Below are 23,557 nucleotides of genomic sequence, written 5' to 3'. Positions count from 1 at the left end.
CATTCTGTCCCAGTGGCTGCACAGATCCTATCTGATCCCCAATGTAAGCAGCAGTCCTGCCCTGCTTTATGGCTGAGATTCTAGCTATCTGTATAACAGAGCATTCTGTCCCAGTGGCTGCACAGATCTTATCTGATCCCCATTGTAAGCAGCAGTCCTGCCCTGCTTTATGGCTGAGATTCTAGCTATGTGTATAACAGAACATTCTGTCCCAGTGGCTGCAGATCCTATCTGATCCTCATTGTAAGCAGCAGTCCTGTCCTGCTTTATGGCTGAGATTCTAGTTATCTGTATAACAGAGCATTCTGTCCCAGTGGCTGCACAGATCCTATCTGATCCCCATTGTAAGCAGCAGTCCTGCCCTGCTTTATGGCAGCTGAGATTCTAGCTATCTGTATAAAGGTGGCCAAGGTGACCGAGTCTGCCCCGTGTATGGGGGCCCCCGAGGGGCTTCCCCGATCAAGATCTGGCCGATAGTCGGCCTGATCTCGATCGGCTGGGACTAAAAATCCCGTCGGATCGTGGCCGCATCTGTTCGTTGATGCGGTCCCGCGATCCGACCGACCGTTTGCGTTCGCTAGGATCCGATCGTTGGGCCCTAGGGCCCACGATCGGATCAGCCCGATATTGCCCACCTCAAGGTGGGCATATCGGAGGGAGATCCGCTCGTTCGGCGACATCGCCAAACGAGCGGATCTCTCCATGTATGGCCACCTTAACAGAGCATTCTGTCCCAGTGACACAGATCCTACTTGATCCCCGTTCTAAATTCAACTTTCTCTGCCAGGAGATACTGGGGCAGATAACAATCCCATACAACCCATATAGATCATATAAGGAAATGATTTGTTTCATAAAAATGTATTACTATGAAAAAAGATTGTTCCTTTAGTAAAATATTTAAGGTGGCCCAAGAATTACAGTGGATTAAATGTATCTTACTATAAATGGGGAATGGGCTAACTGAGTCAAAAGGATCAAACAGAAGCAGAGTCAGCAGCTACAAAAGGTTACGGGGAGAAAGGTTTCCGCTGAAACCCCACAGTTTGGAGTTCATAAGAACTGATAATAAAAGCACACGTGGAGGGGGGTCAGAGAGAAAGGAAAGTAGTGAGTGCTATTATTAGGCTTAGAAATAGCGAGGGAGTGAAAGCCACAAACACACTTGCTTTCCAAGTAAAAACGTATGTAGTTGCTTAACTCTAGCAAGTGAACTGCTGACCTTCAAAGTCTGCCCCCCCCCCACTGCTGCTGAACTTCAACTTCCACTGTACTTAGTGCTGCAGAATATCTATACTGCCTTAGTTTTATGGTATCTCTCTGTACAGACTATGAGCAAACTTAGGGACTGTTCCTGCTGAATTGTGCTTAGTACAGGGGAATACCTATGCTGTCATAGTTTATGGTATTTCCCTATAGAGGCCAGTGTCATACTGGGCCCATTGGATGTATAGGTAAACAGCTCCATTAAAGTCAATGCAGTGGCAGCACCTACAGTACATACCTGATACCTATTACCTATGTAGGTGGTGTATCAATGCGCAGCTCTAACGCTGGTCTCAATAGTAACAGTCCCCGCGGCTCATAGTGCAGATGCGCGGAGCCAGTCAGGGAATTCCTCCCGCATACGTCACTCCAGCCAAGGGAACCCGCCTGCGTCACTGCCCATATTAGGCTGCTACTTGCGTCAATGGAGCGAACCAAGCGCCGGGCAGGGGAGCCACTAACTGGCACGGTCCATTATAGGAGTGTGCGGGGGTGGTTCAGAGTTGAGCGGAGCGGGCAGGTCGGGGCGAGTTGGAGAAAGAGGTCAGAGCGCAGGGTGACACCCCCGGCACTGGTACTGTCCTACTCTCCGCAGGAAACCAGGGCGGGCGCATTCAGATCAGTGAGTGGGAGGAGCCTGAGTTGCATTGGGAGCGCTTGCAGCTCAGTAACTGGTCAGAGTGACTCCAGGCTGACTCACCCAGCGCAGCTCCAGTTGTAGTGTCATCGGCGCTGTACAGTAGCTAGCGGGGTCGGCAGTTTGACCTGCGCTGTACATTAGTGACAGATGTGACGTGTGCCTACAGCCAACAAGGACAATCTGAAGAGCCGGCGGTATACCTGGTGCTGTACGGTTGGAATAGCAGCACAGGCAGCAGTGTACTTAGTGCAGGACAAATGGAATAGCAGCACAGGCAGCAGCAGTGTGTCTAGTGCAGGACACTTGGAGCATCAGTACAGTCATCAGCATCCACTCACTGAGAGGGAGATCACACTCAGCGCTCACTTGGATTTCAGGGCTGATCCTCCTGCCACTTTATTTCTAACTGGTCTCCCTGCCCCACTGGGGCATCTCCTGGGCACCCGCTGAGTTGGACAAGGTGGGGGCATTTCTTGACAGGACATGAAGTTATTACAGTGATTATATTGGGCATATGTGATATGGACCAGTATATGGGCGATCCAACAGAAAGAAAGTATCTGGGCACATGGCATGGGTAATGGGAATATGGGCACATAGCACAGTATACAGTGAATGTCTTACAGTGGGTATATATGGGCACACAGTATACAGTTTATGTAGTACAGTGGGAATATATGTCATTATTTAGTCGGGAATCCACGTCTGATTTCTGTGTATTCTCAATCAAGCCAGAGGGACTTGCCCCAGTTCCACAGGCAGTCAACATGCAAAAAAAGTTATATCAAAAGATATATGTCCCAAGGCTTTTCATTAGTAAAAAAAAAATATTTATTTATATTTGCATTAAAAAAATTGATACATACTGATACATGGCCCACCTTACGTGCACAAGTGCCGGAGGGTACAAAACGCGTAAGGTGGGCCATGTGGGGTCAGTACGTAGCAATTTTTTTTAATGCAAATATAAATAAATATTTGGTTTTTACTAATGAAAAGCCTTGGGACGTATATCTTTTGATATAACTTTTTTGCAGTGGGTATAAATGGGCACACAGTATAGAGTGTATGTAGTACAGTGGGTATATATGGGCACACAGTATAGAGTGTATGTAGTACAGTGGGTATATATGGGCACACAGTATAGAGTGTATGTAGTACAGTGGGTATATATGGGCACACATTTGGGTGAATGCATAGACATTGGATGCCAGAGAGTCTGATAGCCTTTTGGTTTGTGTTTTTTGAAGACCAGACCCAGGCAGCCTCCCTCCCTGTGAGTTCAGATCTTGGATCATGTACCACGATTATCCAGGGAATTTCGACAGCTCCTCCCGTGGCAGCAGCAGCTCCCCAGCCCAGCCTGAGGGTTATCCCAGCAGCATCTTATCTACCTCCATCCTTCAGGTGAGACTCCCTTTCTGTTCTGACCTATGTGCCCCAACCTTCTGTATTATCTGCCTGTACCTTGTGTGTTCCGTGCCCTGAGCCCTTGTATAACATGAGATTCTCTGCCTCTATCCACTCTATTCCATGCTTATGTCTGCTATATTCTGTGCCACCACCCGCATATAATATCTCTATTGTGAAGTATAGATGTTTAACCCACACATACTATGGAGTGCCAGTAACATAGCTACATACAGTAGTAGTGAGTACCAAGGGGTCCTTCTTCCCTCGGGAAGAGTCGGTCCATGTCTGAGCTCACAATTTGCAATTTTGAATTTGGTTCTTGCGCGCTCAGCTGTCAGTTGTTCTGCATGTCATTGGCTGCGGAGGGTCCCCTGGTGACCTCCCTATGATTCATGGGTAGAAGTCTGCTGGGTGCACATGGTGATTTTAACCCCAAGATCCACAGTGTGGGGACAGCAATGATTGTTAGACCCTGGGTAATGATTCCAGTTCGCTGGGAATTCACATTCCTTAACCAATTCCCTGCTGATCTACTGAAAAGCCAAAGGTTATCTCGCTTTATGAGAGGCTGCAGAAGGGAGTTGCTCAGCTTTGTTCTGCCTGGATTTTAAATATCCTGTAATATAACCTGTCCAACTGGATTGTAAGCTCTTTAGGTTTAAAAAGCTTTCTACTTTGTGTCACTGCTCTTAGGCATTGCTTATTAAATACAATCAATGTGCAAATGCCTTCAGGGCTGCTGGGAAATGTAGTCAAATGAAGGTTTGCACTGTAACGTTACATATCATTATATACAGGCAGATGTGATTTCATCCTACCCCGTGTATCAGTTCTCTGTAAATATTCAGACTTATATGTTAAATTTGTTCCTTTTTTTATTTGCTCTGCTGAGTAAAACTGACTGTTGCGTCTGCAGACTCCGTATGAAAGAGCTCCCCCTGGTGGCCTGCTTTGTATTACCAAACATTACATTTATAAAACAAAGCACCAACCTCAGACCTTTGTTTTACCCTGGAGGAGGAACCATCATTTGTCAGCATAATATCTAATTAATAATTGCTCCCCCACCCCCCGTTAGGGCTGGGAGCATGTTTCTAGTTTGGCACAAACTTTATGTGAAATCAGGTTTCCTGCCACTTGGCATGAAGCCCCCTCCCTTAAATCACATGCCAGCTATGTCAGAACTGGTGGGGGTGATGTCGAAATTTCCTGGCAGCCGACACGGCAATTGAGAGAAAAAGCAGGAAAATCACAGCAGGTTATGGATCGGGATATTGCACAATTCTCTTTTATTGGATGCACGCTGTGTGGATGTGCAACGTGTTAGCGGCCGGCTGTGGTTGAACTAGACATCGCGAGCCCATCCCTCTCTGTTTCAGAGGATGCTGGGAATTGTAGTTAAAGAGGGATTGAAAAAGTTTGTGTTCCAGAGTAATGTTACATTTTTGTTGACGTGCTCTGGCACTGAATGGGTTAACACTTCCTTGGAATAAGTGACTCCAGCCAACATGTCTCCCCCCCCTACTTTGTTTGATCGATTCGAGGCAACTTAATCAAACAGTAAAGTTCATTGTGCTGGAGCCACACCCTGCCCACCTTGTGCTCCAGCAGCAGGACTAGTACCAGGGTTGCCAGGTCTATTTTTCAAAACCAACCAAAGTCGGCTACAAAACCAGCCCAAAACTTGCCACTTTGGGCGACTATTGAAAACGCATCGCCGCATGTGCATTAGCGCAGGCGATTTTGTGCTGTAGCCTATGGGGAAAAGACGCTGAGACTGGGGTACAGAGTCCAAAATCTGGTAACTCCCGACTTCTACACAAGTCAGTCCTATTGCATGCTGGGTATTGTAGTCTTTCATTAAACTTGGCAGTTGCCAAATTGTTAAACAAAAATAACATTACCCAACATGCACTGGGAGACGCAGGCTTTGGCTGGTTTCCAAACAACAAACCAGCCAAAGGATCAAAAAGTAGTCCAAATCCATACCTTGGCTAGTTTGTACTTTCAAAACCTGCCTGGGCTTTAAATTAGTAGCTCAATTCGGCTGGAAAACCGCCAACCTGGCAACCCTGGCTAGTACTGATACAAGCAACGGCTGGGCACTGCCCCCTGTCTTTGCACTGTGCCTGTCCAGAGAATGCCTGGGGCTGGCATGTTCCACTGCACCTTATAATGGGGGTGTATAGACAAAGATAGACAAAGAAATCCTATCCAGACGCAGATGGTGGAATAGCTTGCTCTTGTGAGCTTACAATCTAATGGCAGACATGATGTTGTGTACATCTCTTGGCACTCACTATAATCAATCTCCTGAAGTGCCTAGGCCTGTCCTTAAAGTGCCCTCCCTGTGGGAATTACTAGGACCAGCATGTTCCACTACATTGTACAATTGGGGGGGGGGGTCAAATAGGTGAAGACAGTTCCATCTGGACATAGAGGGGGTGGAGCTGTGGCAGTTGTCCCTATGAGGCCAGTTGTAAGCCAGTCCCTCACTACTAGGAATTATCACCCTTCTATTACCTGTAGGGAGACAATAAAAACAGTAGGACAAGATGGCTACTGTAGTTCTTATTAGCTTGCCCACTTAGCAACCATACTGGTAAAGAACAACTCCCAGCACCCTCTGACAGCGAAAGGGCTACAGTCTCCATTAACATCTCTAACAACAAAAGTTTCTATAGTTTCACCATTGGCACAGTGTGTTTATGCCACGACCGTAACTGGCCGGACTATAACTGAAATATTGGTTGGGGGATCAAGGGTATCTTGCAGGTCCCGAGGGGAAGGTTGTGTTATGGAATGCCAGAATGTGGGGAATTCAACAGAATGATGTCAGTGAGGGCTGAGCTGCACAGACATTTAGTTCTGCCAACTGATCCACTTATTACTGGAAAGGGCAGGGGCTCAGACTAGTTATGTTCATGTTGCCTGACACGCAGACCTTACTAACTGGCAGGACTCCCAGCACGTGCAGGACGAGGTGTAATACTGACCCCTACTGGGCTGCTCTGGGAAGTAGTCTAAGGAAGTTTGTAGTTAACTGTTTAAGGTGCCGGATTATCGGTTGAAGAAAGGAACATATTGGCTTCCGGTCTGTATGCTACTAGTTGGTAATCACCACAAGAAAACCAGGGACAGCAAGTCAAGTAGCCTGACATGATAGCCACTACCCCCCCTGCGCAGTTTGGAACATGGATGGGGAGCATGTGTTGGGTCGTGGACTGACCTGGACTTAAATCCCAAGATGGCAAAATAAATTATTAATTGTTACCGAGATACTGGTACAGGAGAAAGGATCGAATGTTACAGTAGAATGGATAGCTTTAAAAGGAGGCTGGATAGAATGGTATTGGAGAATGGATAGAATGATACTGCAGAATGAGTATACCGGTACAAGAGAATGGACAGAATGGTACAGGAGAATAGAGGATAAAATGGTACTGCAATAGTATTGCTAGAATGGTACAGGTGAAGGGATATAATGTTACAGAGTATTGGATATAATGATGCAGGTTAATGGATAGAATGGTACAGATGAATGGACTGAATATCACACAAGAATGGATCCAATGTTACAGGAGAATGGATAGAATAGTACAGGTCAAGGGATATAATGGTACATGTGAAGGAATAGAATGGTGCAGTTGAATGGACTGAATATCACACAAGAATGGATAACCTGTTACAGGAAGATAGAGATCAGTACAAGTGAATGGATAGAATGGTACATGTGAAGGGATAGCATGATACAGGTGAAGGATATAATGGTACAGGATAATGGATAAAATGATACAAATGAAGGGATAGAATGGTACAGGTGAAGGGGTAGAATGTTACAGGATAGTGCATATAATTATGCAGCTTAATGGAGAGAATGGTTCAGGTGAAGGGATAGAATGGCACAGGAGAATGGTTATAATGTTACAGGATAATGCATTTAATTATGCAGCTTGATGGATAGAATGGTACAGGATAATGGATAAAACGATACTATTGAAGGGATAGAATGAGTGAAAAGATAGAATAGTACAAGAGACTGGATATGTTAAGTCAATGCTTGGTGGTTTGTGTTTTTGTTTTTTTGTATCTTAGGACTCTAATGATAATTATCACAATCATTTTAAAAACAAGGGAATGTAAATAGGATCAAAGGGGTCTGCTCACAAGAGCTTACAACCTAAAGGTTGCCACGACATGCCCAGATTCAGACACAGATAGTAAGACAGTTACATACTCAAGGGGAGGCGACACACACTCACATAGTTATATATACTCATCTCTCTGTAATCTTCTACCTGTTGTTGTACAGTACTATTTAGATACATTGCAGTGACTGTATTGTTCCTGAGCTTATTTACCACTATGTGTGGCCATCACCCACCAGATGATGCACTTGTTGTAGGTTTAAGGCCCATGTTAAATTAGTTTCAGTGCATGTGAAAGTGGCACAACCATTAGTCTACGATACTGGTCTCACTGGACATTGTTATACGGCCAGTGACAGTAACACAGGTTGTAAGTCTGGTGCTTTCCCTGCAGCTCTTTTCTTTCTTCTCCAGAGTCATTAGTGTAACAATGCTCTCAGTCAGGGTCTGTGTTTTATATATATATACTAGATATACTATATATATATATTTCGCCTGTTTTGAGTTAATGTGTCTCTGTTTTGAGGCCTGTTTCACCTTGGGTGATCGCGTGCTTTGTAATTGCCCAATTCTCTCCATCAATCACAGGACAGGGCGTGGCACTGACACACGGGAGAACAGGGTGCACCTCTCTGTGAGTCCAAAAGAAGATGGCAGTTCCCACCCATAAGTATAAATAGCAATATATACAGAGAAGGAATGCAGAGATGTCAACCTACCCCATGTCATTAGGGACATAATGATCCACTCCAGGCATTTCTGAGACCTTATTTCACTAAGGAGCCCATTTACTTTGCTCGAGTGAAGGAATAGAATAAAAAAAACTTCAAATTTTGAATGTTTTTTTGGCTACTTCGACCTTCGACTATGACTTTGACTTGGAATCGAACGATTCGAACTAAAAATCGTTCGAATATTCGACCATTCGATAGTCGAAGTACTGTCTCTTTAAAAAAAACTTCGACCCCCCTACTTCGCCACCTAAAACCTACCGAGGTGCAATGTTACCCTATGGGGAAGGTCCCCATAGGCTTTCCTATGTTTTTTTGGTCGAAGAAAAATCGTTCGATAGATGGATTTGAAGGATTCAATCGTTCGATCGAACGATTTTTCATTCGATCGAACGATTTTTCGTTCGATCGATCAAACTATTTGCGGTAAATCCTTTGATTTGATTTGAAGTCGAAGGATTTACATTCGCCAGTCGAATATCGAGGGTTAATTAACCCTCGATATTCGACCCTATGTAAATCAGCCCCTTAGAGTCAAGAAGAATTGGGTTTTAAATAATGCAGGACTGGATCATTATTCCCCAATATGACATCTGTAATAATGTTCTGGGTACAGAGTAACCTATACCCCCCCCACTGTACTGTCTAAGGGAAACAATATGGCACCTCCTACCCATATGTATAAATACAAATATACAGAGAAGGAATGTTCTGGGCATACAATCAGCTATAACCTCATATAGTAGTTGACCCCATATAAAGTAGAGAGAAGGAACATGTTCATTCTGATAAATGGAAGAGAAACCATACTGATAGATGGTATCATGTGCCTTTTGGATACTATTTGCCACCTGGGTGCTATAAATGCGGGGTCTCCCCTTACAAGCCGGCACTAAATGCTTTTGGTACATTCAAAGCCGCACGTTATTTAAAGAACGGTTTCCCTTTCACGTTGAGGTTTCACTTTGTATCACTGGGATTTTTTTGAGTCACATTAATTGCCCCATTCAGGGTTCCTAATACTGAATACTTAATAGAGAAGAAAGACTTATTAGATTTATTAGATATGTAATCACACTAAGTTTGCCCGGGAGCAGTAACCCATAGCAACCAATAAAATGTTTACATTTAAACAGATGACCAGTAAATTGTACCTGCTGATTGGATGCTATGGGTTACTGCCCCGGGCAAACTTAGTGCCTTTTATTACATCACCCCCATTTATCTCTAAAGGGAATAAACCCACAATTATAAAGTTGCCTAATAAAGGAAAAACAAATTCTAAGCAACTTCCCAAATAGCCATTCATTCCTCGTTCTCAGCGAGTTTAGAGTTAGGTGTAGCTGTCAGCCTGCCCCTTTCTGTTCTCTGGGTCTGACTCTTCAAACCACATAGCAGAAGGCAGCCAATTAACAGACCTGCAGGAGAAGCGACGCCTGCTACATTGTTTCAGGAGGCAGAAACAGCAGTGCAGAGACTATAGAAGCAGACTCTGCTTTCAATAGCAACGACGCTTACATATAACTTAAGAACCAAAGAAATAATTTCATGAATGGGTATTGTGAAAACTGTCAAAAAATACATTTTTTTTTCACTAGACACAATGTTATTTTGGGGGTTTATATCCCCTTTCATTTTGCCTTTTTATTTATCTGTGAATTCACATGCAAGTTGTGACGCCCTGTAGGCCCGGGCTGTGCCAGTAAAGCAGGTTGGAGCTTGTTGAAAAGGAATTTTGGAAGCAGGATGAGACTCACACCCAGTGTCCTTACAGCTGCTGATTAACCCTTTTAACCCCCGTGTTTGGTCACTCATTCAGGAGTCAGAAACCTTGAGGGCAGTCGTAACTTGGTGTTATTGGGCCCCACAGCAAACTCAATTTAGGGCCCCAATGATATATTAAAATTGATCATTATTTAGGGCTTTATTTAGGGTCTGCTGTATTTGTACTCCTGGTTGTCGGGCAGGGAATGAGCACCCTCTGGCTTTATAGATGTTGTTGGACTACAGCCCTCAGCAGCACTCCTTGTTAGCAGAGAGACTTTGCAACTGAGCAACATGCAAGTACCATCTTTGAATTGACACTTGTGTCCCAGAAACTCCCAGCATCCTCTGAAAGCCGCTGGAATGCCATACACTGTTGCAGGGCTTTAACCATTCCTGGTATGAATACAATGCTTTGCAACCCAGGGGTCGTGGGGTTAACCTGCGGCTCTTCCTCCCACCACCTTCACATATTTCTGCTACATTTCTCAGATTCCATGGAAGCTGCTGTTACAATGTTTTCAGAAAGGAAGTGCAGTTGCTCAACCCTATTATTCAATCTGGGAATTTCGTTCCCGAGCCTTTGGGAGGAGGGGGGGGGCAGATTGCTATGAAATAAATCCCCAAAACACTTCCTGGGGATGTCACTTCATTTTTTTTTATTTAGTTTTATTGCTGCCGTTAGCAAGTAAAAAAGGGGGGTAACAGAGGCAGCCAATGGATGGTGGGGTTATGACATTCCAAACTTCAAAAGAGACTTCCCAGAAGTAAAAGGCACCTTCCCAGCAGGCTCTCTGCTGCCCCCTGTGGCTCACAGCTGGGATTATGTGACTTCTGAACTTCCAGTAAACGTGGGACGAGTGGGAGCCAAGGGATGGGATCTGGACTTTCTGGTAACGCCTCTTCCCATCCATAAAGATATAATAAATACCAGGGTGCATTGTTGAGGGGGTGAGTCAGCACCACAGGGGTTACATCATCTCTGAGAGTGATAACAATCAAACAATCCTGGTGTGGCTGAGTGCTTATAAATCAAAGGGGATATAAACCCAAAAACTGTTTGTGCCTACAGCTGATCCCCTAGCAGCCCCATGTTCACGTACACTATGAGAATCCTAGCAGGGCTTTTGCATATGGGAACGTGTGAACAAAGCAGCCCCGAGGCGCGGGAGGATCTTGGTTTACTGAGCAGGAAAAGCCAAGTGAATCCGGATTGGTCATTACAATGTTCCTGCACCCGCACCACAACGACCCCAGTCCTTGGGGCTATTGCGAAACAGCTTTGCGCACCTGCCCGGATATAAACAGTTTCACCAGAGGTGTAAATATGGGGGCAGTGTTACACGTTTTTTCTTTTTCTTGGGAAGCAGTTTTCCTACATAAATACAGTAAGCTGCACCTGACCTCCTAGTGTAAGGCTCTTGTAGAAGTGATACCTCTGAACTGGACACAAAAAAAATCCATAGGCTGCATTGCTGAGATTCTAGCTATCCTTAGCATTCGGTTACTTGGCACAGATCCTGATCCCCATTGTAAGCAGCAGTCCTTCCCTGCTTTATGGCTGAGATTCTAGCTATCTGTATAACAGAACATTCTGTCCCAGTGGCTGCACAGATCCTATCTGATCCCCATTGTAAGCAGCAGTCCTGTCCTGCTTTATGGCTGAGATCCTAGCTATCTGTATAACAGAGCATTCTGTCCCAGTGGCAGTCTCCCCCTGTTTAATGGCTTTTTGTGTGTCGTGTATTTATGTCAATGACCACTCCTGATTTTGTCCCATGAAGATGTTATGCAATAAATGTTTAGTGTAGTTTAAACTTTAATCTAAGCCCCCCATGTGGCCCCCCTGATGTAGTCACAGAGCCAGTGCCGTAGCTACCTGCGTAGCTGTGCAGCAGTGCATGCGTTAAGTGCCACACCTGAGCTCTGATAGTGAGCGCCACAATGGGACGAGGGAGCGAGAGTGCAGACAGCAGCTGCTTCTTACATTGGGTGGAACTTATGCAATCAGACTCCGCCCACTTTACCTTGGGACTCCGCTGTCAGACAGGGAGAAGCAGCAGGAGCGGCTGGTGTGCAGTGTGAAGCCTCAGTGAGTATTGTGATATTCATGTATCTTTGTACTTTATCCGACACCTGGTTGGATAGTTCTACTTTCCTTTATTTACCTCCCGAAACAAATCTACCCCCCCCCCTGTAATTAACTGCACTTTGCCCGGCAGCTCCACTTGTAGGTGGAGGGAGAGAACAGAAGCCACAGTCTTACTCATTCCTCTCTTTTCTGGGACAGGTTGTAACTGTGGAATAGTATAGTATAGTATAGTATAGTAAGGCAAGTGACGCTATAGTAAGGCAAGTGGAAGCTGTACCTGTGGGACAGGGAGTATAATAAAGCAAGGAGGTGCCAATGACACTTTATACAAGGGCTGGAGGGCTGCAGGTTGCATCGCAGTACTTATATCAATAATAGGGTCTAACACTATATGGACAATTGCAGTGTCCCCACTGGGATTTACATTTAGAGTGTAAGCTCCACTGGGACAGGAGCAGATAGGAATGTGATAGGGACATTTAGAGTGTAAGCTCCACTGGGACAGTGGCAGATAGGAATGTGATAGGGACATTTAGAGTGTAAGCTCCACTGGGACAGTGGCAGATCGGAATGACAGTTGTTACTATACCATGTAATCCAGGGGTGAGTTATTATCATACAATGATGATGTCATCTAAAGAGGTCAGGGGCACTGTCGAGCAGTCGGGGGGCCATAAGCTTTTTTTTTGAGCGGCTACAGCTGGCTTGCGGGTCTCCCAGATGGACAACCCTCGTGTAGGCAATGATATTGTGCAGCTGGTCTGTGTTTAGTTACAGGAAGTGTGACTTCTATCTGGTTGCTATGCTCACTCCCCACAAGCAACCATGCATTCCTTAGAATCACTGAATGAGTAGTATGAGGCAGGATAAGTCTGATTGCAGCTTCTTAGCGTCCCTAGTGTGGTAAATTTACTGAATAAAGGCAAAGTTAACCTTGTCATTAGTTTTTCTGCGTAGCTCTTGTGTAGAAGTGACACCTTGCTCAGTTTGAGAAAGAATTGAATGGAATGGCCCCAGCACAGTTGCCACTTGGCTTGCTCCCCAGGCCCAGTGAGTAGCAGAATATTCCTGCTCCCAGTGACGTATTTCCAGTTTAAACGTTGGGCACTTTTGTTTGCTGATCTTGCTGATCTCAGACCTGTCTTTGTCTGTCACTGGGTGTATTCTCAGCTCCTGATTTTCATCCGGCTGGTCTGCTTTTATCATAGAACAAGCATAGGAAGCATTCCCACTCCTGCAGAAATACAGCTCCCAGCATCCCCTCTGAAGCTCATATAAAAGAGGGCTAATAGTTGTTTTTACTCTGCTGGCATGACCCATTTGGAGTGTAAGCTCCACTGGGGCAGGGGCAGATAGGAATGTGATAGGGACATTAGATTGTAAGCTCCACTGGGACAGAGGCAGATAGGAATGTGATAGGGATTTTAGTGTGTAAGCTCCACTGGGACAGGGGCAGATAGGAATGTGATAGGGACATTAGAGTGTAATCTTCACTGGGACAGGGGCAGATAGGTATGTGATAGGGATGGGGGCAGATAGGAATGTGATAGGGACTTTAGAGTGTAAGCTCTGCTTGGACCGGGGCAGATAGGAATGTGATAGGGATGGGGGCAGATAGGAATGTGATAGGGACTTTAGAGTGTAAGCTCCACTGGGACAGAGGCAGATAGGAATGTGATAGGGACGGAGGGGGCAGATGGGAATGTGATAGGGACTTAAGTGTAAGCTCCGCTATGATCAACAGCAATCTTCAGCAACTCCAGGTAGAATTCAAGGCTATAGAAAGGGTTAATTCATGCTCCAGACTTATGAGAATCTGGTAGGGGGCAGGTCTGCGGCCCAGACACACATTCTATTCATTGTAATCTGCTCAAGCCTGGGGCAAAAGCTTCCCCTGTCACTGTCAGTATGTGCTTCATGTAGCGCCAGGTATGGAGGGAGCCTCGATCAAACCCCTGTGTGTGCCACAATCAGGTCAGTGTGTAGACACCGCAGAGACAGGAGGCTTGTCTGAAGTTTGCTGCACTGTTTTGGGGGTAATGGCACTGGTATTTTAGGGCCATTCTTTATATCAGGATTATCTAAGAGGATGATGGAGGTTGTAGTCCAATATCAGAGAGCAATAAAATTGCCATCATATTCTGCCACTGTTTTCTGTATTGAACGTTATAAAGCTTCCCCTGTATGCTTCCATTAGTGTTCTAATTCCACCCAAGACTCCCTGCCCCAGGCCTGGCCAGGCCCTAGGGGTGCAGAATTTAAGGGGCGCATGCTGTCCAGCAACAAGATGTGTGAGTTTTTTTCAAATAATAATTTTCAAAAAGTGGTTTAAATTTAAATACATTTATTAGGCCTATGAGTGCCCCCAATAGGCACGAAACGCGTTAGACCTTCATCTGTAACCACTTTTTGGTTTATCTTTTAAAAAACTCACAAACCTTGTTGCTATATAGATATATATATATATATATATGCACTCATAGATGGGTGAACAATTAGATATAAGCACTGGAGACTGGCGTTTTTCAAATCTCCCGCATGCCTCCTGTGTCAGACCGGTTAGACGCGCATATGCAAAGGAAGGTGTGGGGGGGGAGATGAGCAGAGCAGGCCTAGGGGCACCCGGTTAGTAAATCTGAGCTTGCCTGACCCCTCCCCTGTAAGATGCCGTTAGCGTTCTAGTCCCGCCCACTGTTTGAGTCACAGACTTTCTTACTCTTCTCTGCACATGGAGCTATGATACAAATCTGATACCCAGTTTTGAGTCTGATTGTGTTGCTTTGGTTTATCGCTGTGGCCCCTGACTACATTATTTCTCTACCCACAGAAATTCAGGACAGATATGCCAGGATCCAGCAGTGCCTTCATCCCCACCGTCAACGCCATCACTACCAGCCAAGATCTCCAGTGGATGGTGCAACCAACTGTCATCACCTCCATGTCCAACCCCTATGGCCGCGCCCATCCTTACAGCCACTCCGTGCCCAACTTGGCTTCAGTTACTGGTCACTCGGCTCTGCAGAGACCGGGCGTAATTAAAACTATTGGCACTACAGCGGGCAGGAGGAGAAGAGATGAGCAGGTAATTCCATCAGCATGTTATACTTCCCCTTGATTTCTGATGTTCTAGCCAAAACTTGAACTAAGCTGGTTGTCCTCATACTCAATGCTGCACCTTGTAACCTCAAAGCTTTTATTGTAGTTAAATCATTGAACTCAACCTTGGCTTCCAGGCGGAGAGAGAGCAGCTCTGGGCGTAGCACTGATAACACTTGTGCAGAATACTAAGAGCCCCAAAATCTGTGCAAGAGGTTTAAACGCTACAGATCAATTTAAAAATGACATTAGCAGCATAAAACTGCTAATGTCAACTAAAAGAAAAAAAATTATAATGCAAAGTGCTTGGAAGAGTAAGATCACATGAAGTTGTTTGAGTGGGTATAGTTATCCTTTAAAATCGAATATTATTTTGTAATTTAAAAGATTTTCCCACTGGATTTAGCTCACAATTAATCCCTTTTATTATTTTTATCGCTGAAATATTTACTGCAGAAAATCAAAGAAATGTTGCCTCTCTTCTTGACATCAGAAATGTGTAAGTGAAAAGTTGTGAAATGTCTCTGATGTGACCACAGAAGGCGCCGTCACCGCTGGTGTCTATTTAGCTCTCTCCTCCTGCTCTTGCCCAACTCTCCCTCCCACCGCAACTTCCTCCGTGTCCAACGATCTTCATTTCTCTTTATGGTTATTTCCAAACCACAAAAGCACAATGTGCTTACTTGTATTTTATTCCTTTTATATCTGCTGACAGCTCTCACCTGAGGAAGAGGAGAAGCGGAGAGTCAGGAGGGAGCGGAATAAACTGGCAGCAGCAAAATGTCGCAACAGGCGACGTGAATTAACAGATAAACTCCAGGCCGTACGTATCTGCTTCCTGTTTGCATATATTGATATGATTCACTCAATGTGTGCACATTTACTAACACTGGGCAAATCTCCACCTGGGCCTAACTTGCCTTCAGGCTGGGCCCCCTTAATTCACAACAATGTTACAGATATATAGAAACATTGGGGTAACAGACACCCTGCTATAGTTCCAGGGGTACCCAGGGCATAAATAAACACTCACCCCAAATCTCCCCCTAACTGGCCTTCAGGCTGGGCCCCTATTGCTCATAACAAGGTTACAGATATATAGAAAAATTGGGGTAACAGTCACCCTGCTATAGTTCCAGGGGTACCCAGGGCACAAATAAGCACTCACCCCAAATCTCCCCCTAACTGGCCTTCAGGCTGGGCCCCTATTGCTCATAACAAGGTTACAGATATATAGAAAAATTGGGGTAACAGTCACCCTGCTATAGTTCCAGGGGTACCCAGGGCACAAATAAACACTCACCCCAAATCTCACTATAACTGGCCTTCAGGCTGGCCCCCCTTAGCTCATAACAAGGTTACAGATATATAGAAACATTGGGGTAACAGTCACCCTGCTATAGTTCCAGGGGTACCCAGGGCACAAATAAGCACTCACCCCAAATCTCCCCCTAACTGACCTTCAGGCTGGGCCCCTTTAGCTCATAACTGTGACTATTTAATGCACACAGGTATATAATATGTATGTTTCTATTGATCTGGAATTGAACATGACTCCCTTTTCAGGAGACGGAGAAGTTGGAGCAGGAGAAGTCTGGTTTACAGAAAGAGATTGCTGATCTTCAGAAGGAGAAGGATAAATTGGAATTCATGCTTGTCGCCCACTCACCAGTGTGCAAGATTAGCACAGACGACCGAATAATCTCCTCCCAGAATGTCCGGCCCATGAAGGTTGTGATCAAGCAAGAGCCCGTCGAGGAAGACATTCCATCTGCCAAAGTCATCGACAAAACCCAACGGTCTGTAATTAAACCCATCAATATTGCTGGAGGGTTCTTTAACGAGGAGCCGCTCAACACCCCTGTCGTCATGTCATCAACGCCCCCCACCACCCCCAACACCTCCAACCTTGTCTTCACATACCCAAGTGTCCTGGACCAAGATTCTTCAACCTCACCTTCAGAATCTTGTTCTAAAGCCCACCGCCGGAGCAGTAGCAGTGGCGACCAGTCTTCTGATTCCTTGAACTCGCCCACCCTGCTGGCTTTGTAACGATCACTGTAGAACTGTTTTTATAAGAACTGAAAAAATGGAACCAGCTAGTTGGGCCGGATCTTCTCTATGAAGAGAATGATTGTATTTTCAAAACACCTAAAAGTTCAACCTTTAACTGGATACTGGGCTCGAATGTGGCCTGGGAGTTTGCCCGGATGCAGAACAGATGATCAAACTTGCATTCCTTCATACAGAGACGAACCTGTTCCACTCAAATCCTTTCTTATTCATTGGTGTACCCAAGACATTTCATCCAGTCTTTGCGGTAGAGGATTGATTTTCACTTGTTCTGAATTTATGAGGGCACTTTAATGGAATCATCTGTTTCTTAGAGGGGGGTTATTCTTCACTGGATGAAGGTACAAAATTTATTATGTTTTTGTGAACCTTGCATTTCCTTCCGTAAACACCATCCCATCGGCTTTTTTTGCTATCAAACTGGGAATCATTTTGGTTGGTTGAGAAGATGGCAAAACAAATGGTGGCTTCACTGCATCGGATATGGAGCTTAAACATTGCTAAAGACATCTTCTGGAGCGGATTCCACCGAACTCTTAGTTTCCAGGATTACATTTTTTTGGATATGGTCAAAGTAAAAAAAAATGTTGGCAATATGTTGTCGCCCCTTGTGCCTTTTGGATTCAGAGTTCAAAACCTTATCCTTACAATGACACAGATATACTTGACAAGCCATAGAGAGTTAGAAACGATTCACTCTCCATCGTGGTCCAGGTCGCTCTTTCACCCTCGATGAATTCTGTTCCATAGAATTGGTAGTGTTTGTGGTGTCGTGACCAGTTCTTCTCCTTTTGTTTTGTGGGTTATGGCTTCCCGGGCAACAAGCGTGCAAGGGCTGGATACCTGCGAGGGCCCCGGAGCTGATGGGATTATGCACATAAGACATTAAGGTCTTCAAATGCCTTTGTATGTTACTAAGCACAATGCAATAAGTCATAGAATGTGTTATGCCAATGGGTCTGGGGGTGGAGGAATGTAACACGCAAAAAAGAGCTATTCATTAATAATTATTAATTATTTCCTTAATGAATGACAAGTGAGTTCAGGTCTATAAAGGAACGGTAGGGTCTTGTGCAGGTAGACTATAGCCATGTAGTGCAATGGATAGCTGCTACAACCCCTGCTGCAGGGTACGTCATTAAATATGTAAAATGTTTAATATCATCTGTGTCAAAAAATTGAATTTCCGAGCATATCCCTTGATCAAGTCCTGTTAATCACGTATTGCTGTGACCTCCCCCCAGATACAAATCAGCCGAGGCTTTCTCAAGTCTGAGGGTCCACACCAGTCTATATTTATGTACAAATTGGTGCCAAAGCCGCACATACAGTTTTGATAGTCGCCCGTCACTGTAATACCTATATACCTTTACATGGAGCACATGAGTCGTTTTGTTGCTGAGACTTATTCATTGGCACAAAGACTCGCTGTTTCCTTCCGTTTCTGTTTTATTTCCTGTTTCTGTGTCTCGCTGCTCTGGTGATTTTTTTAACATCCTTTTTCTCTCTGTTGTTTTTATTCTCTAATATCTGATGAGCTATCCTTGTCGCCAATGAAGATCTTTTGAGAATAACAATTTGAACATTTAAAAAAAAAAAAAATAATAATTGTTACCATTGTCTCCATGTTGAGGAAACAATAGTGTTCACCTTTTGAGGATAAAAATTAAAAAACAATTAATATTTATTTAGCTACCATGGTCTCCATAATGTTATGGAGAATAACAATTATTCTAAATGAAAAAAATATCTGTTGTTACCATTGTCTCCATAAAAACGTTTCGGGAGAAACGATAGTGATAATCTTTTGTGGATATTGTTATGCGCTCTAGAACTATTTTGAGCTGATTTAACTCCACTGCCGAACAATCACAGACAATATGTGTCTCTCTATTTTTCCCAGAATTTTTGGTATATGGTGTCATACCTTGAGCACGACAGCTCTACAGCTGTGCATTTTTTATGGATGTCTTAAGCCACAGATGTTACTCCAAGTCCAGCTGGAGAAATGTCATTACTGATTTATCAATGAGTTTCGATTTATCATCTGTTTCTTGTGCATAATAAACCCAGAGTATTACATTCCTTAAAAATTAAAATACATCAGGTGCTAGATGTCCAGAAAAACTATTTTGTATTTTGTTATACAGGTATGGGACTTGTTATCCAGAATGTTCAGGATTTGGGGTTTTCCAGATAATGGATCTTTCTGTAAATTTGATTTTCATACCTTATGTCTATTAGAAAATCTTTTAAACATTAAATAAACCCAATAGGCTGTTTTTGCTTCCAATAAGGATTAATTATATATTAGTTGGGATCAAGTACAAGCTACTGTTTTATTATTACAGAGAAAGAGGAAATCAATTTTAAAAATTTGGATTATTTGGATAAAAAGGAATTTATGGGGGACAGCCGTAATTCTGAGCTTTCCGGATAACCAAATCCCATAACTATAATAATATCCGTTTGAGGAAGGATGCAGGGAGCTATAAACTGGGATATAAGATTTGGTAGATGAAGTTTGGGAGAAATTCACAAAAAAAATAACGATTTCCGGATAGTGTTTTCATGGTAATAAAAGACAAATAAAAAAAAATGTTTACATGCCGAGAATAGTTTCTCTAAATTTTCTAATTTGTTGTATGATATGTGTTTTGGAAATGTAATGAGAGCAAGGGACCATTGACACATTTTGAGGGCACTAGTTAAAGGTTTTTTAATAACTGAAAATGACAATCATTTATATCCTTTGCTTGTGAATGTCCCCCATTTTAAATTCTTTATTTTTCCTAATAGCTGCTGTGTTTGTAGTGGAAGACCTACAGTATAAGCCATAAATGTGCTCAAAGTACCAGTGCGGAGTTTGGAGTGTGTGCCAAGGTACTTGTGTTAGTTGTTCACAAAAAGGAGTCTTGATAGTTTTTTTTACTAAACTTTAAGTACCTTCAACCTTTGGATAGTGTTGGTGTATGTTGCCAAATTCTCATCCTAACCCTTGGATTCAAGAAGAAAAAGCAAGTCAGTTGGGTAAAAGATTGCAGTCTTCATATCTTTCATTCTTAGACAAGAATAAACAAAATCTATAGATGGATTTACAGATATAGGACTAAATAATCATAAAACAACAGGAAGAGATCAGTATATGTAGAAAAATCTCTAGATACAGGAAGTTTCATACCGAACCAAATCCGAATCCTAATTTGCATATTCAAATTAGAGGTGGGAAAGGAAAAAGTGGAAAAAATTGGTTTACTTCCTTGTTTTGTGATAAAAAGTCACATGAAATCCCGCCCTGCCCACAATTTGCATATGCAAATTCGGATTCGGTTCGGCCAGACACAAGGATTCGGCCGAATCCTGGCTGAATCCCGAACTGAATCTTGGATTCGGTGCATCCCTACAAATTATAGACTCAGTCTATTTTAAAAGCCATATTTTTCAAGACAAAGTACAAACCTGAGTTTGCGTTGTCGAAAGTAATATATAATCCGGAAAAGATTTTATTATCAATGCACCACCTGCAAATAGTGTTACACCAAGGGAAGAAACCAAAGAGTTACTAGTAAAAATGATTTCCACTAACACGACTTTATTGTACCATTTTTTAAACTTGGACTACGGGATCTGCTATGGGAGCAACTATGGCTCCAAATTTTGTTGCCCCTAAAATGCTTTTTGTTTTCTTAAGTTTCTTTCTCTTTTTCTCATACCATTGATGGCAAAGATCGGGGTTTTAATCCCACTTGGAGAAAAAAAACATATTTATTATAATAATTCACAATTCCAAGAGTTCACTAGATTTCATTATTTTCAAAAAAATAAAATAAAATACGTCAGTGGTTTTTGTGTATTTTGGGAGCCTTTTTAATTGTATTCCTTATTTATTATGATATGTTTACATGTTTGGGATTTATTCTTGATGTATCGTCGGCTCTTTAGGGGCCCCTGGCATCTGATGTTTATTTTTGAGATTAGCATTACAATGTACATTGTCATTCGACACGTTTTTCTTATAAGGTCTATGTAATGATGCCTCGGCTCAAATAGTGGTTCATGGTGTACTTTCTCAGTATTCTCGTGCACTTAGTACAACACAGCAAGACGTTCGCTTTTGCAGAGGAAAAAAACTGAGGGTCCATCTAGTCATCGAATGTAATATGGCGGCCGCTAACCTCAATCCCCAATTCAGGATGTTGTTCAGATGTTTTTAACATATTCTAAGGTTGAGTAAGTGAATGAACATAATATTCTTCCATGCATCACCTGGTGCTTTCAATGGGGAGCGAGCCTTTCAGCCGGCAATAATTGTTTTTTGGGAGACTTGGCATCATTGGAATCTCCACAATGCCTTACACTACTCCATCTTGCCCCTAGACTGGCACCCGCATACCTTCTGATTGATGCAGATAAAATGTATGTACCCCCCAAAATAAATCAAACCCCTGTGCAGAAATGTCCCCTTTAACTGAATATAACAAACGTCGGTTTGGGTCCTTCGGACTGTTTCTTTAAGGTTGGCTAATATCAACTCTAACATTGACTTTGCTGGCAAAGGTTCCTTTTATTTCTTACCTTAAGAAAGCAAATAATGTAAATGGCAATCCCCCCCCCCTCCAGAATGATTGTGGCCTCGCTTGAACCCAGTGTGTGATAAAGTAGACCAGAGGATTTTGACATGTGCACAATTGTGTGTGTTGAAAAGGAAACAAGCGACTGGTAACCACTCACACAAACAGAGTCGAAGTGAAACTCTCCGTGGTTCCTGTTCTTCGTGTAGGTGACGTTGCCTCTGCGGGTGCCGTGCGTTCAGAGAACGACATTAATGTACTGCAGGTCGGTGTATGTGCGGCGTTCTATTGAAGTGCCAGCTTTATTGTGTGTGTGTATATATTTTTATACTATATATGGTTGGTAAATGACATTAGTAGCGCCTATTTGTTAGATTCTTTTTTTTATGATTTATGTAAAAGAGGTCTATGTCCAAATTGTTACTCCCTGACTTTGCCCGCACGGACATGAGAGGGGTTGGGGGGGGCAATACTTGCATACACTAGAATCAGAGATCTGTAAGGATTGGAATTAAATGGATTACATGGCTGAATTTGTCGCTTACACCTTAGTTGATGTTTATGTTCTTTTTTTTTTCCTTTATTTATCTAAAATAAAATGTATTTTAAAAATAGACTTCTGCCGTTATTGCCTTTATTTAAAATGCCTGCTGGGACAGAATGCTCTGTTATTCCAAGTAACTAGAATCTCAGCCATAAACCAGGTCAGGTCTGCTGCTTACAATGGGGATCAGATAGGATCTGTGCAGCCACTGGGACAGAATGCTCCATTATACAGATAGCTAGAATCTCAGCCATAAAGCAGGGCAGGACTGCTGCTTACAATGGGGATCAGATAGGATCTGTGCAGCCACTGGGACAGAATGCTCTGTTATACAGATAGCTAGAATCTCAGCCATAAAGCAGGGCAGGACTGCTGCTTACAATGGGTATTAGATAGGATTAGTGTCACTGAAACAGAAAAAGAAATTAAATTTAGCCAAACAAACTTTGGGCCATTTCTGATAAGTAGAATGGAAAACCAGAGCAATGCAAAATATTTCTGGCGTCTAAGTTAAAAATCACAATTATTTGCCTTTAGGGTCAAAATTTCTGTCTACATTCATCATGGGAGACTTTAGATGGGTCTGATAATAAGGTAGGAAAACAAATCAGCACCCGCTTGTTTCTCCTGTATCCATTCCCTGATGCATTACAGAATGGGAAAGGAATGATAATTTGGCTTTGCACATATTTACTCTCAGCAGAGTATATTGGCTGGACCTATCCATAGAGCAGTATGATTAACAGAGATTTTTGTTGGGGAATAGTGTTTTAAATAACAAGGAATTATGCTTAGGCCACAGAACATGAGAGGTATTGGGGCTTATTGTGGATAACAGACGGTGCAACGCTAGGCAGTGCCAAGCAATTGCTCAAGTTAATAAAGTAGCCTAATGTATAAAGAAGGGCATGAGTAAAGGGATGCTTCTCTATAGATTTCTACTACGGCCTCACCTTGAGTACGCCGAGCAGTTTTGGACCCCAGAGTGCAGAGATGGGACACTACAAGCCGGAACCTTCCCAGATCAGTAGAGAGTATTACAGCAGCAAATGGAGGAGCAATTTCACATTAATTTAATTGGTTTAGGAATCAGACAGGTAGGTGTGCTTTTGATCAGATACAGTGTACTGGGGGATGTGCTGAAGGTTTAAACTACAAAACCCATTTTCACTTCCATTTTTAGTCACGGCTTTAGGTTTTGTTTCCTCTTTATACTTTA

The 23,557-nt window shown here is 43.3% G+C and overlaps 1 protein-coding gene across 4 annotated transcripts; it reads left to right on the top strand.

Moving 5' to 3' along the window:
* The first annotated feature begins 1,773 nt into the window (after positions 1-1,773).
* Positions 1,774-22,410, top strand: fosl2.L (FOS-like antigen 2 L homeolog). 4 transcript variants are annotated; one of them, XM_041562099.1, is made up of 5 exons: positions 1,785-2,366; positions 3,162-3,313; positions 14,882-15,136; positions 15,866-15,973; positions 16,717-22,410. In XM_041562099.1, exons 2-5 carry the CDS (start codon positions 3,203-3,205, stop codon positions 17,200-17,202), a joined length of 960 nt encoding a protein of 319 aa, XP_041418033.1. In that variant the 5' UTR covers positions 1,785-2,366; positions 3,162-3,202; the 3' UTR covers positions 17,203-22,410.
* Positions 22,411-23,557: the final 1,147 nt, after the last annotated feature.

This window comes from Xenopus laevis, chromosome 5L, assembly GCF_017654675.1.
Source record: "Xenopus laevis strain J_2021 chromosome 5L, Xenopus_laevis_v10.1, whole genome shotgun sequence".
Lineage (NCBI taxonomy): Eukaryota > Metazoa > Chordata > Amphibia > Anura > Pipidae > Xenopus > Xenopus laevis.
The sequence above is the reverse complement of the archived record's forward strand: the minus strand, read 5'-3'. Positions and strand labels throughout refer to the sequence as shown.

Coding starts and splice junctions, on each gene's coding strand:
- fosl2.L (XM_041562099.1), top strand. CDS start 3,203: ATGTACCACGATTATCCAGGGAATTTCGACAGCTCCTCCCGTGGCAGC. Junction 15,137..15,865: donor GGAGGAGAAGAGATGAGCAG/GTAATTCCATCA, acceptor ATCTGCTGACAG/CTCTCACCTGAGGAAGAGGA. Junction 15,974..16,716: donor TAACAGATAAACTCCAGGCC/GTACGTATCTGC, acceptor CTCCCTTTTCAG/GAGACGGAGAAGTTGGAGCA.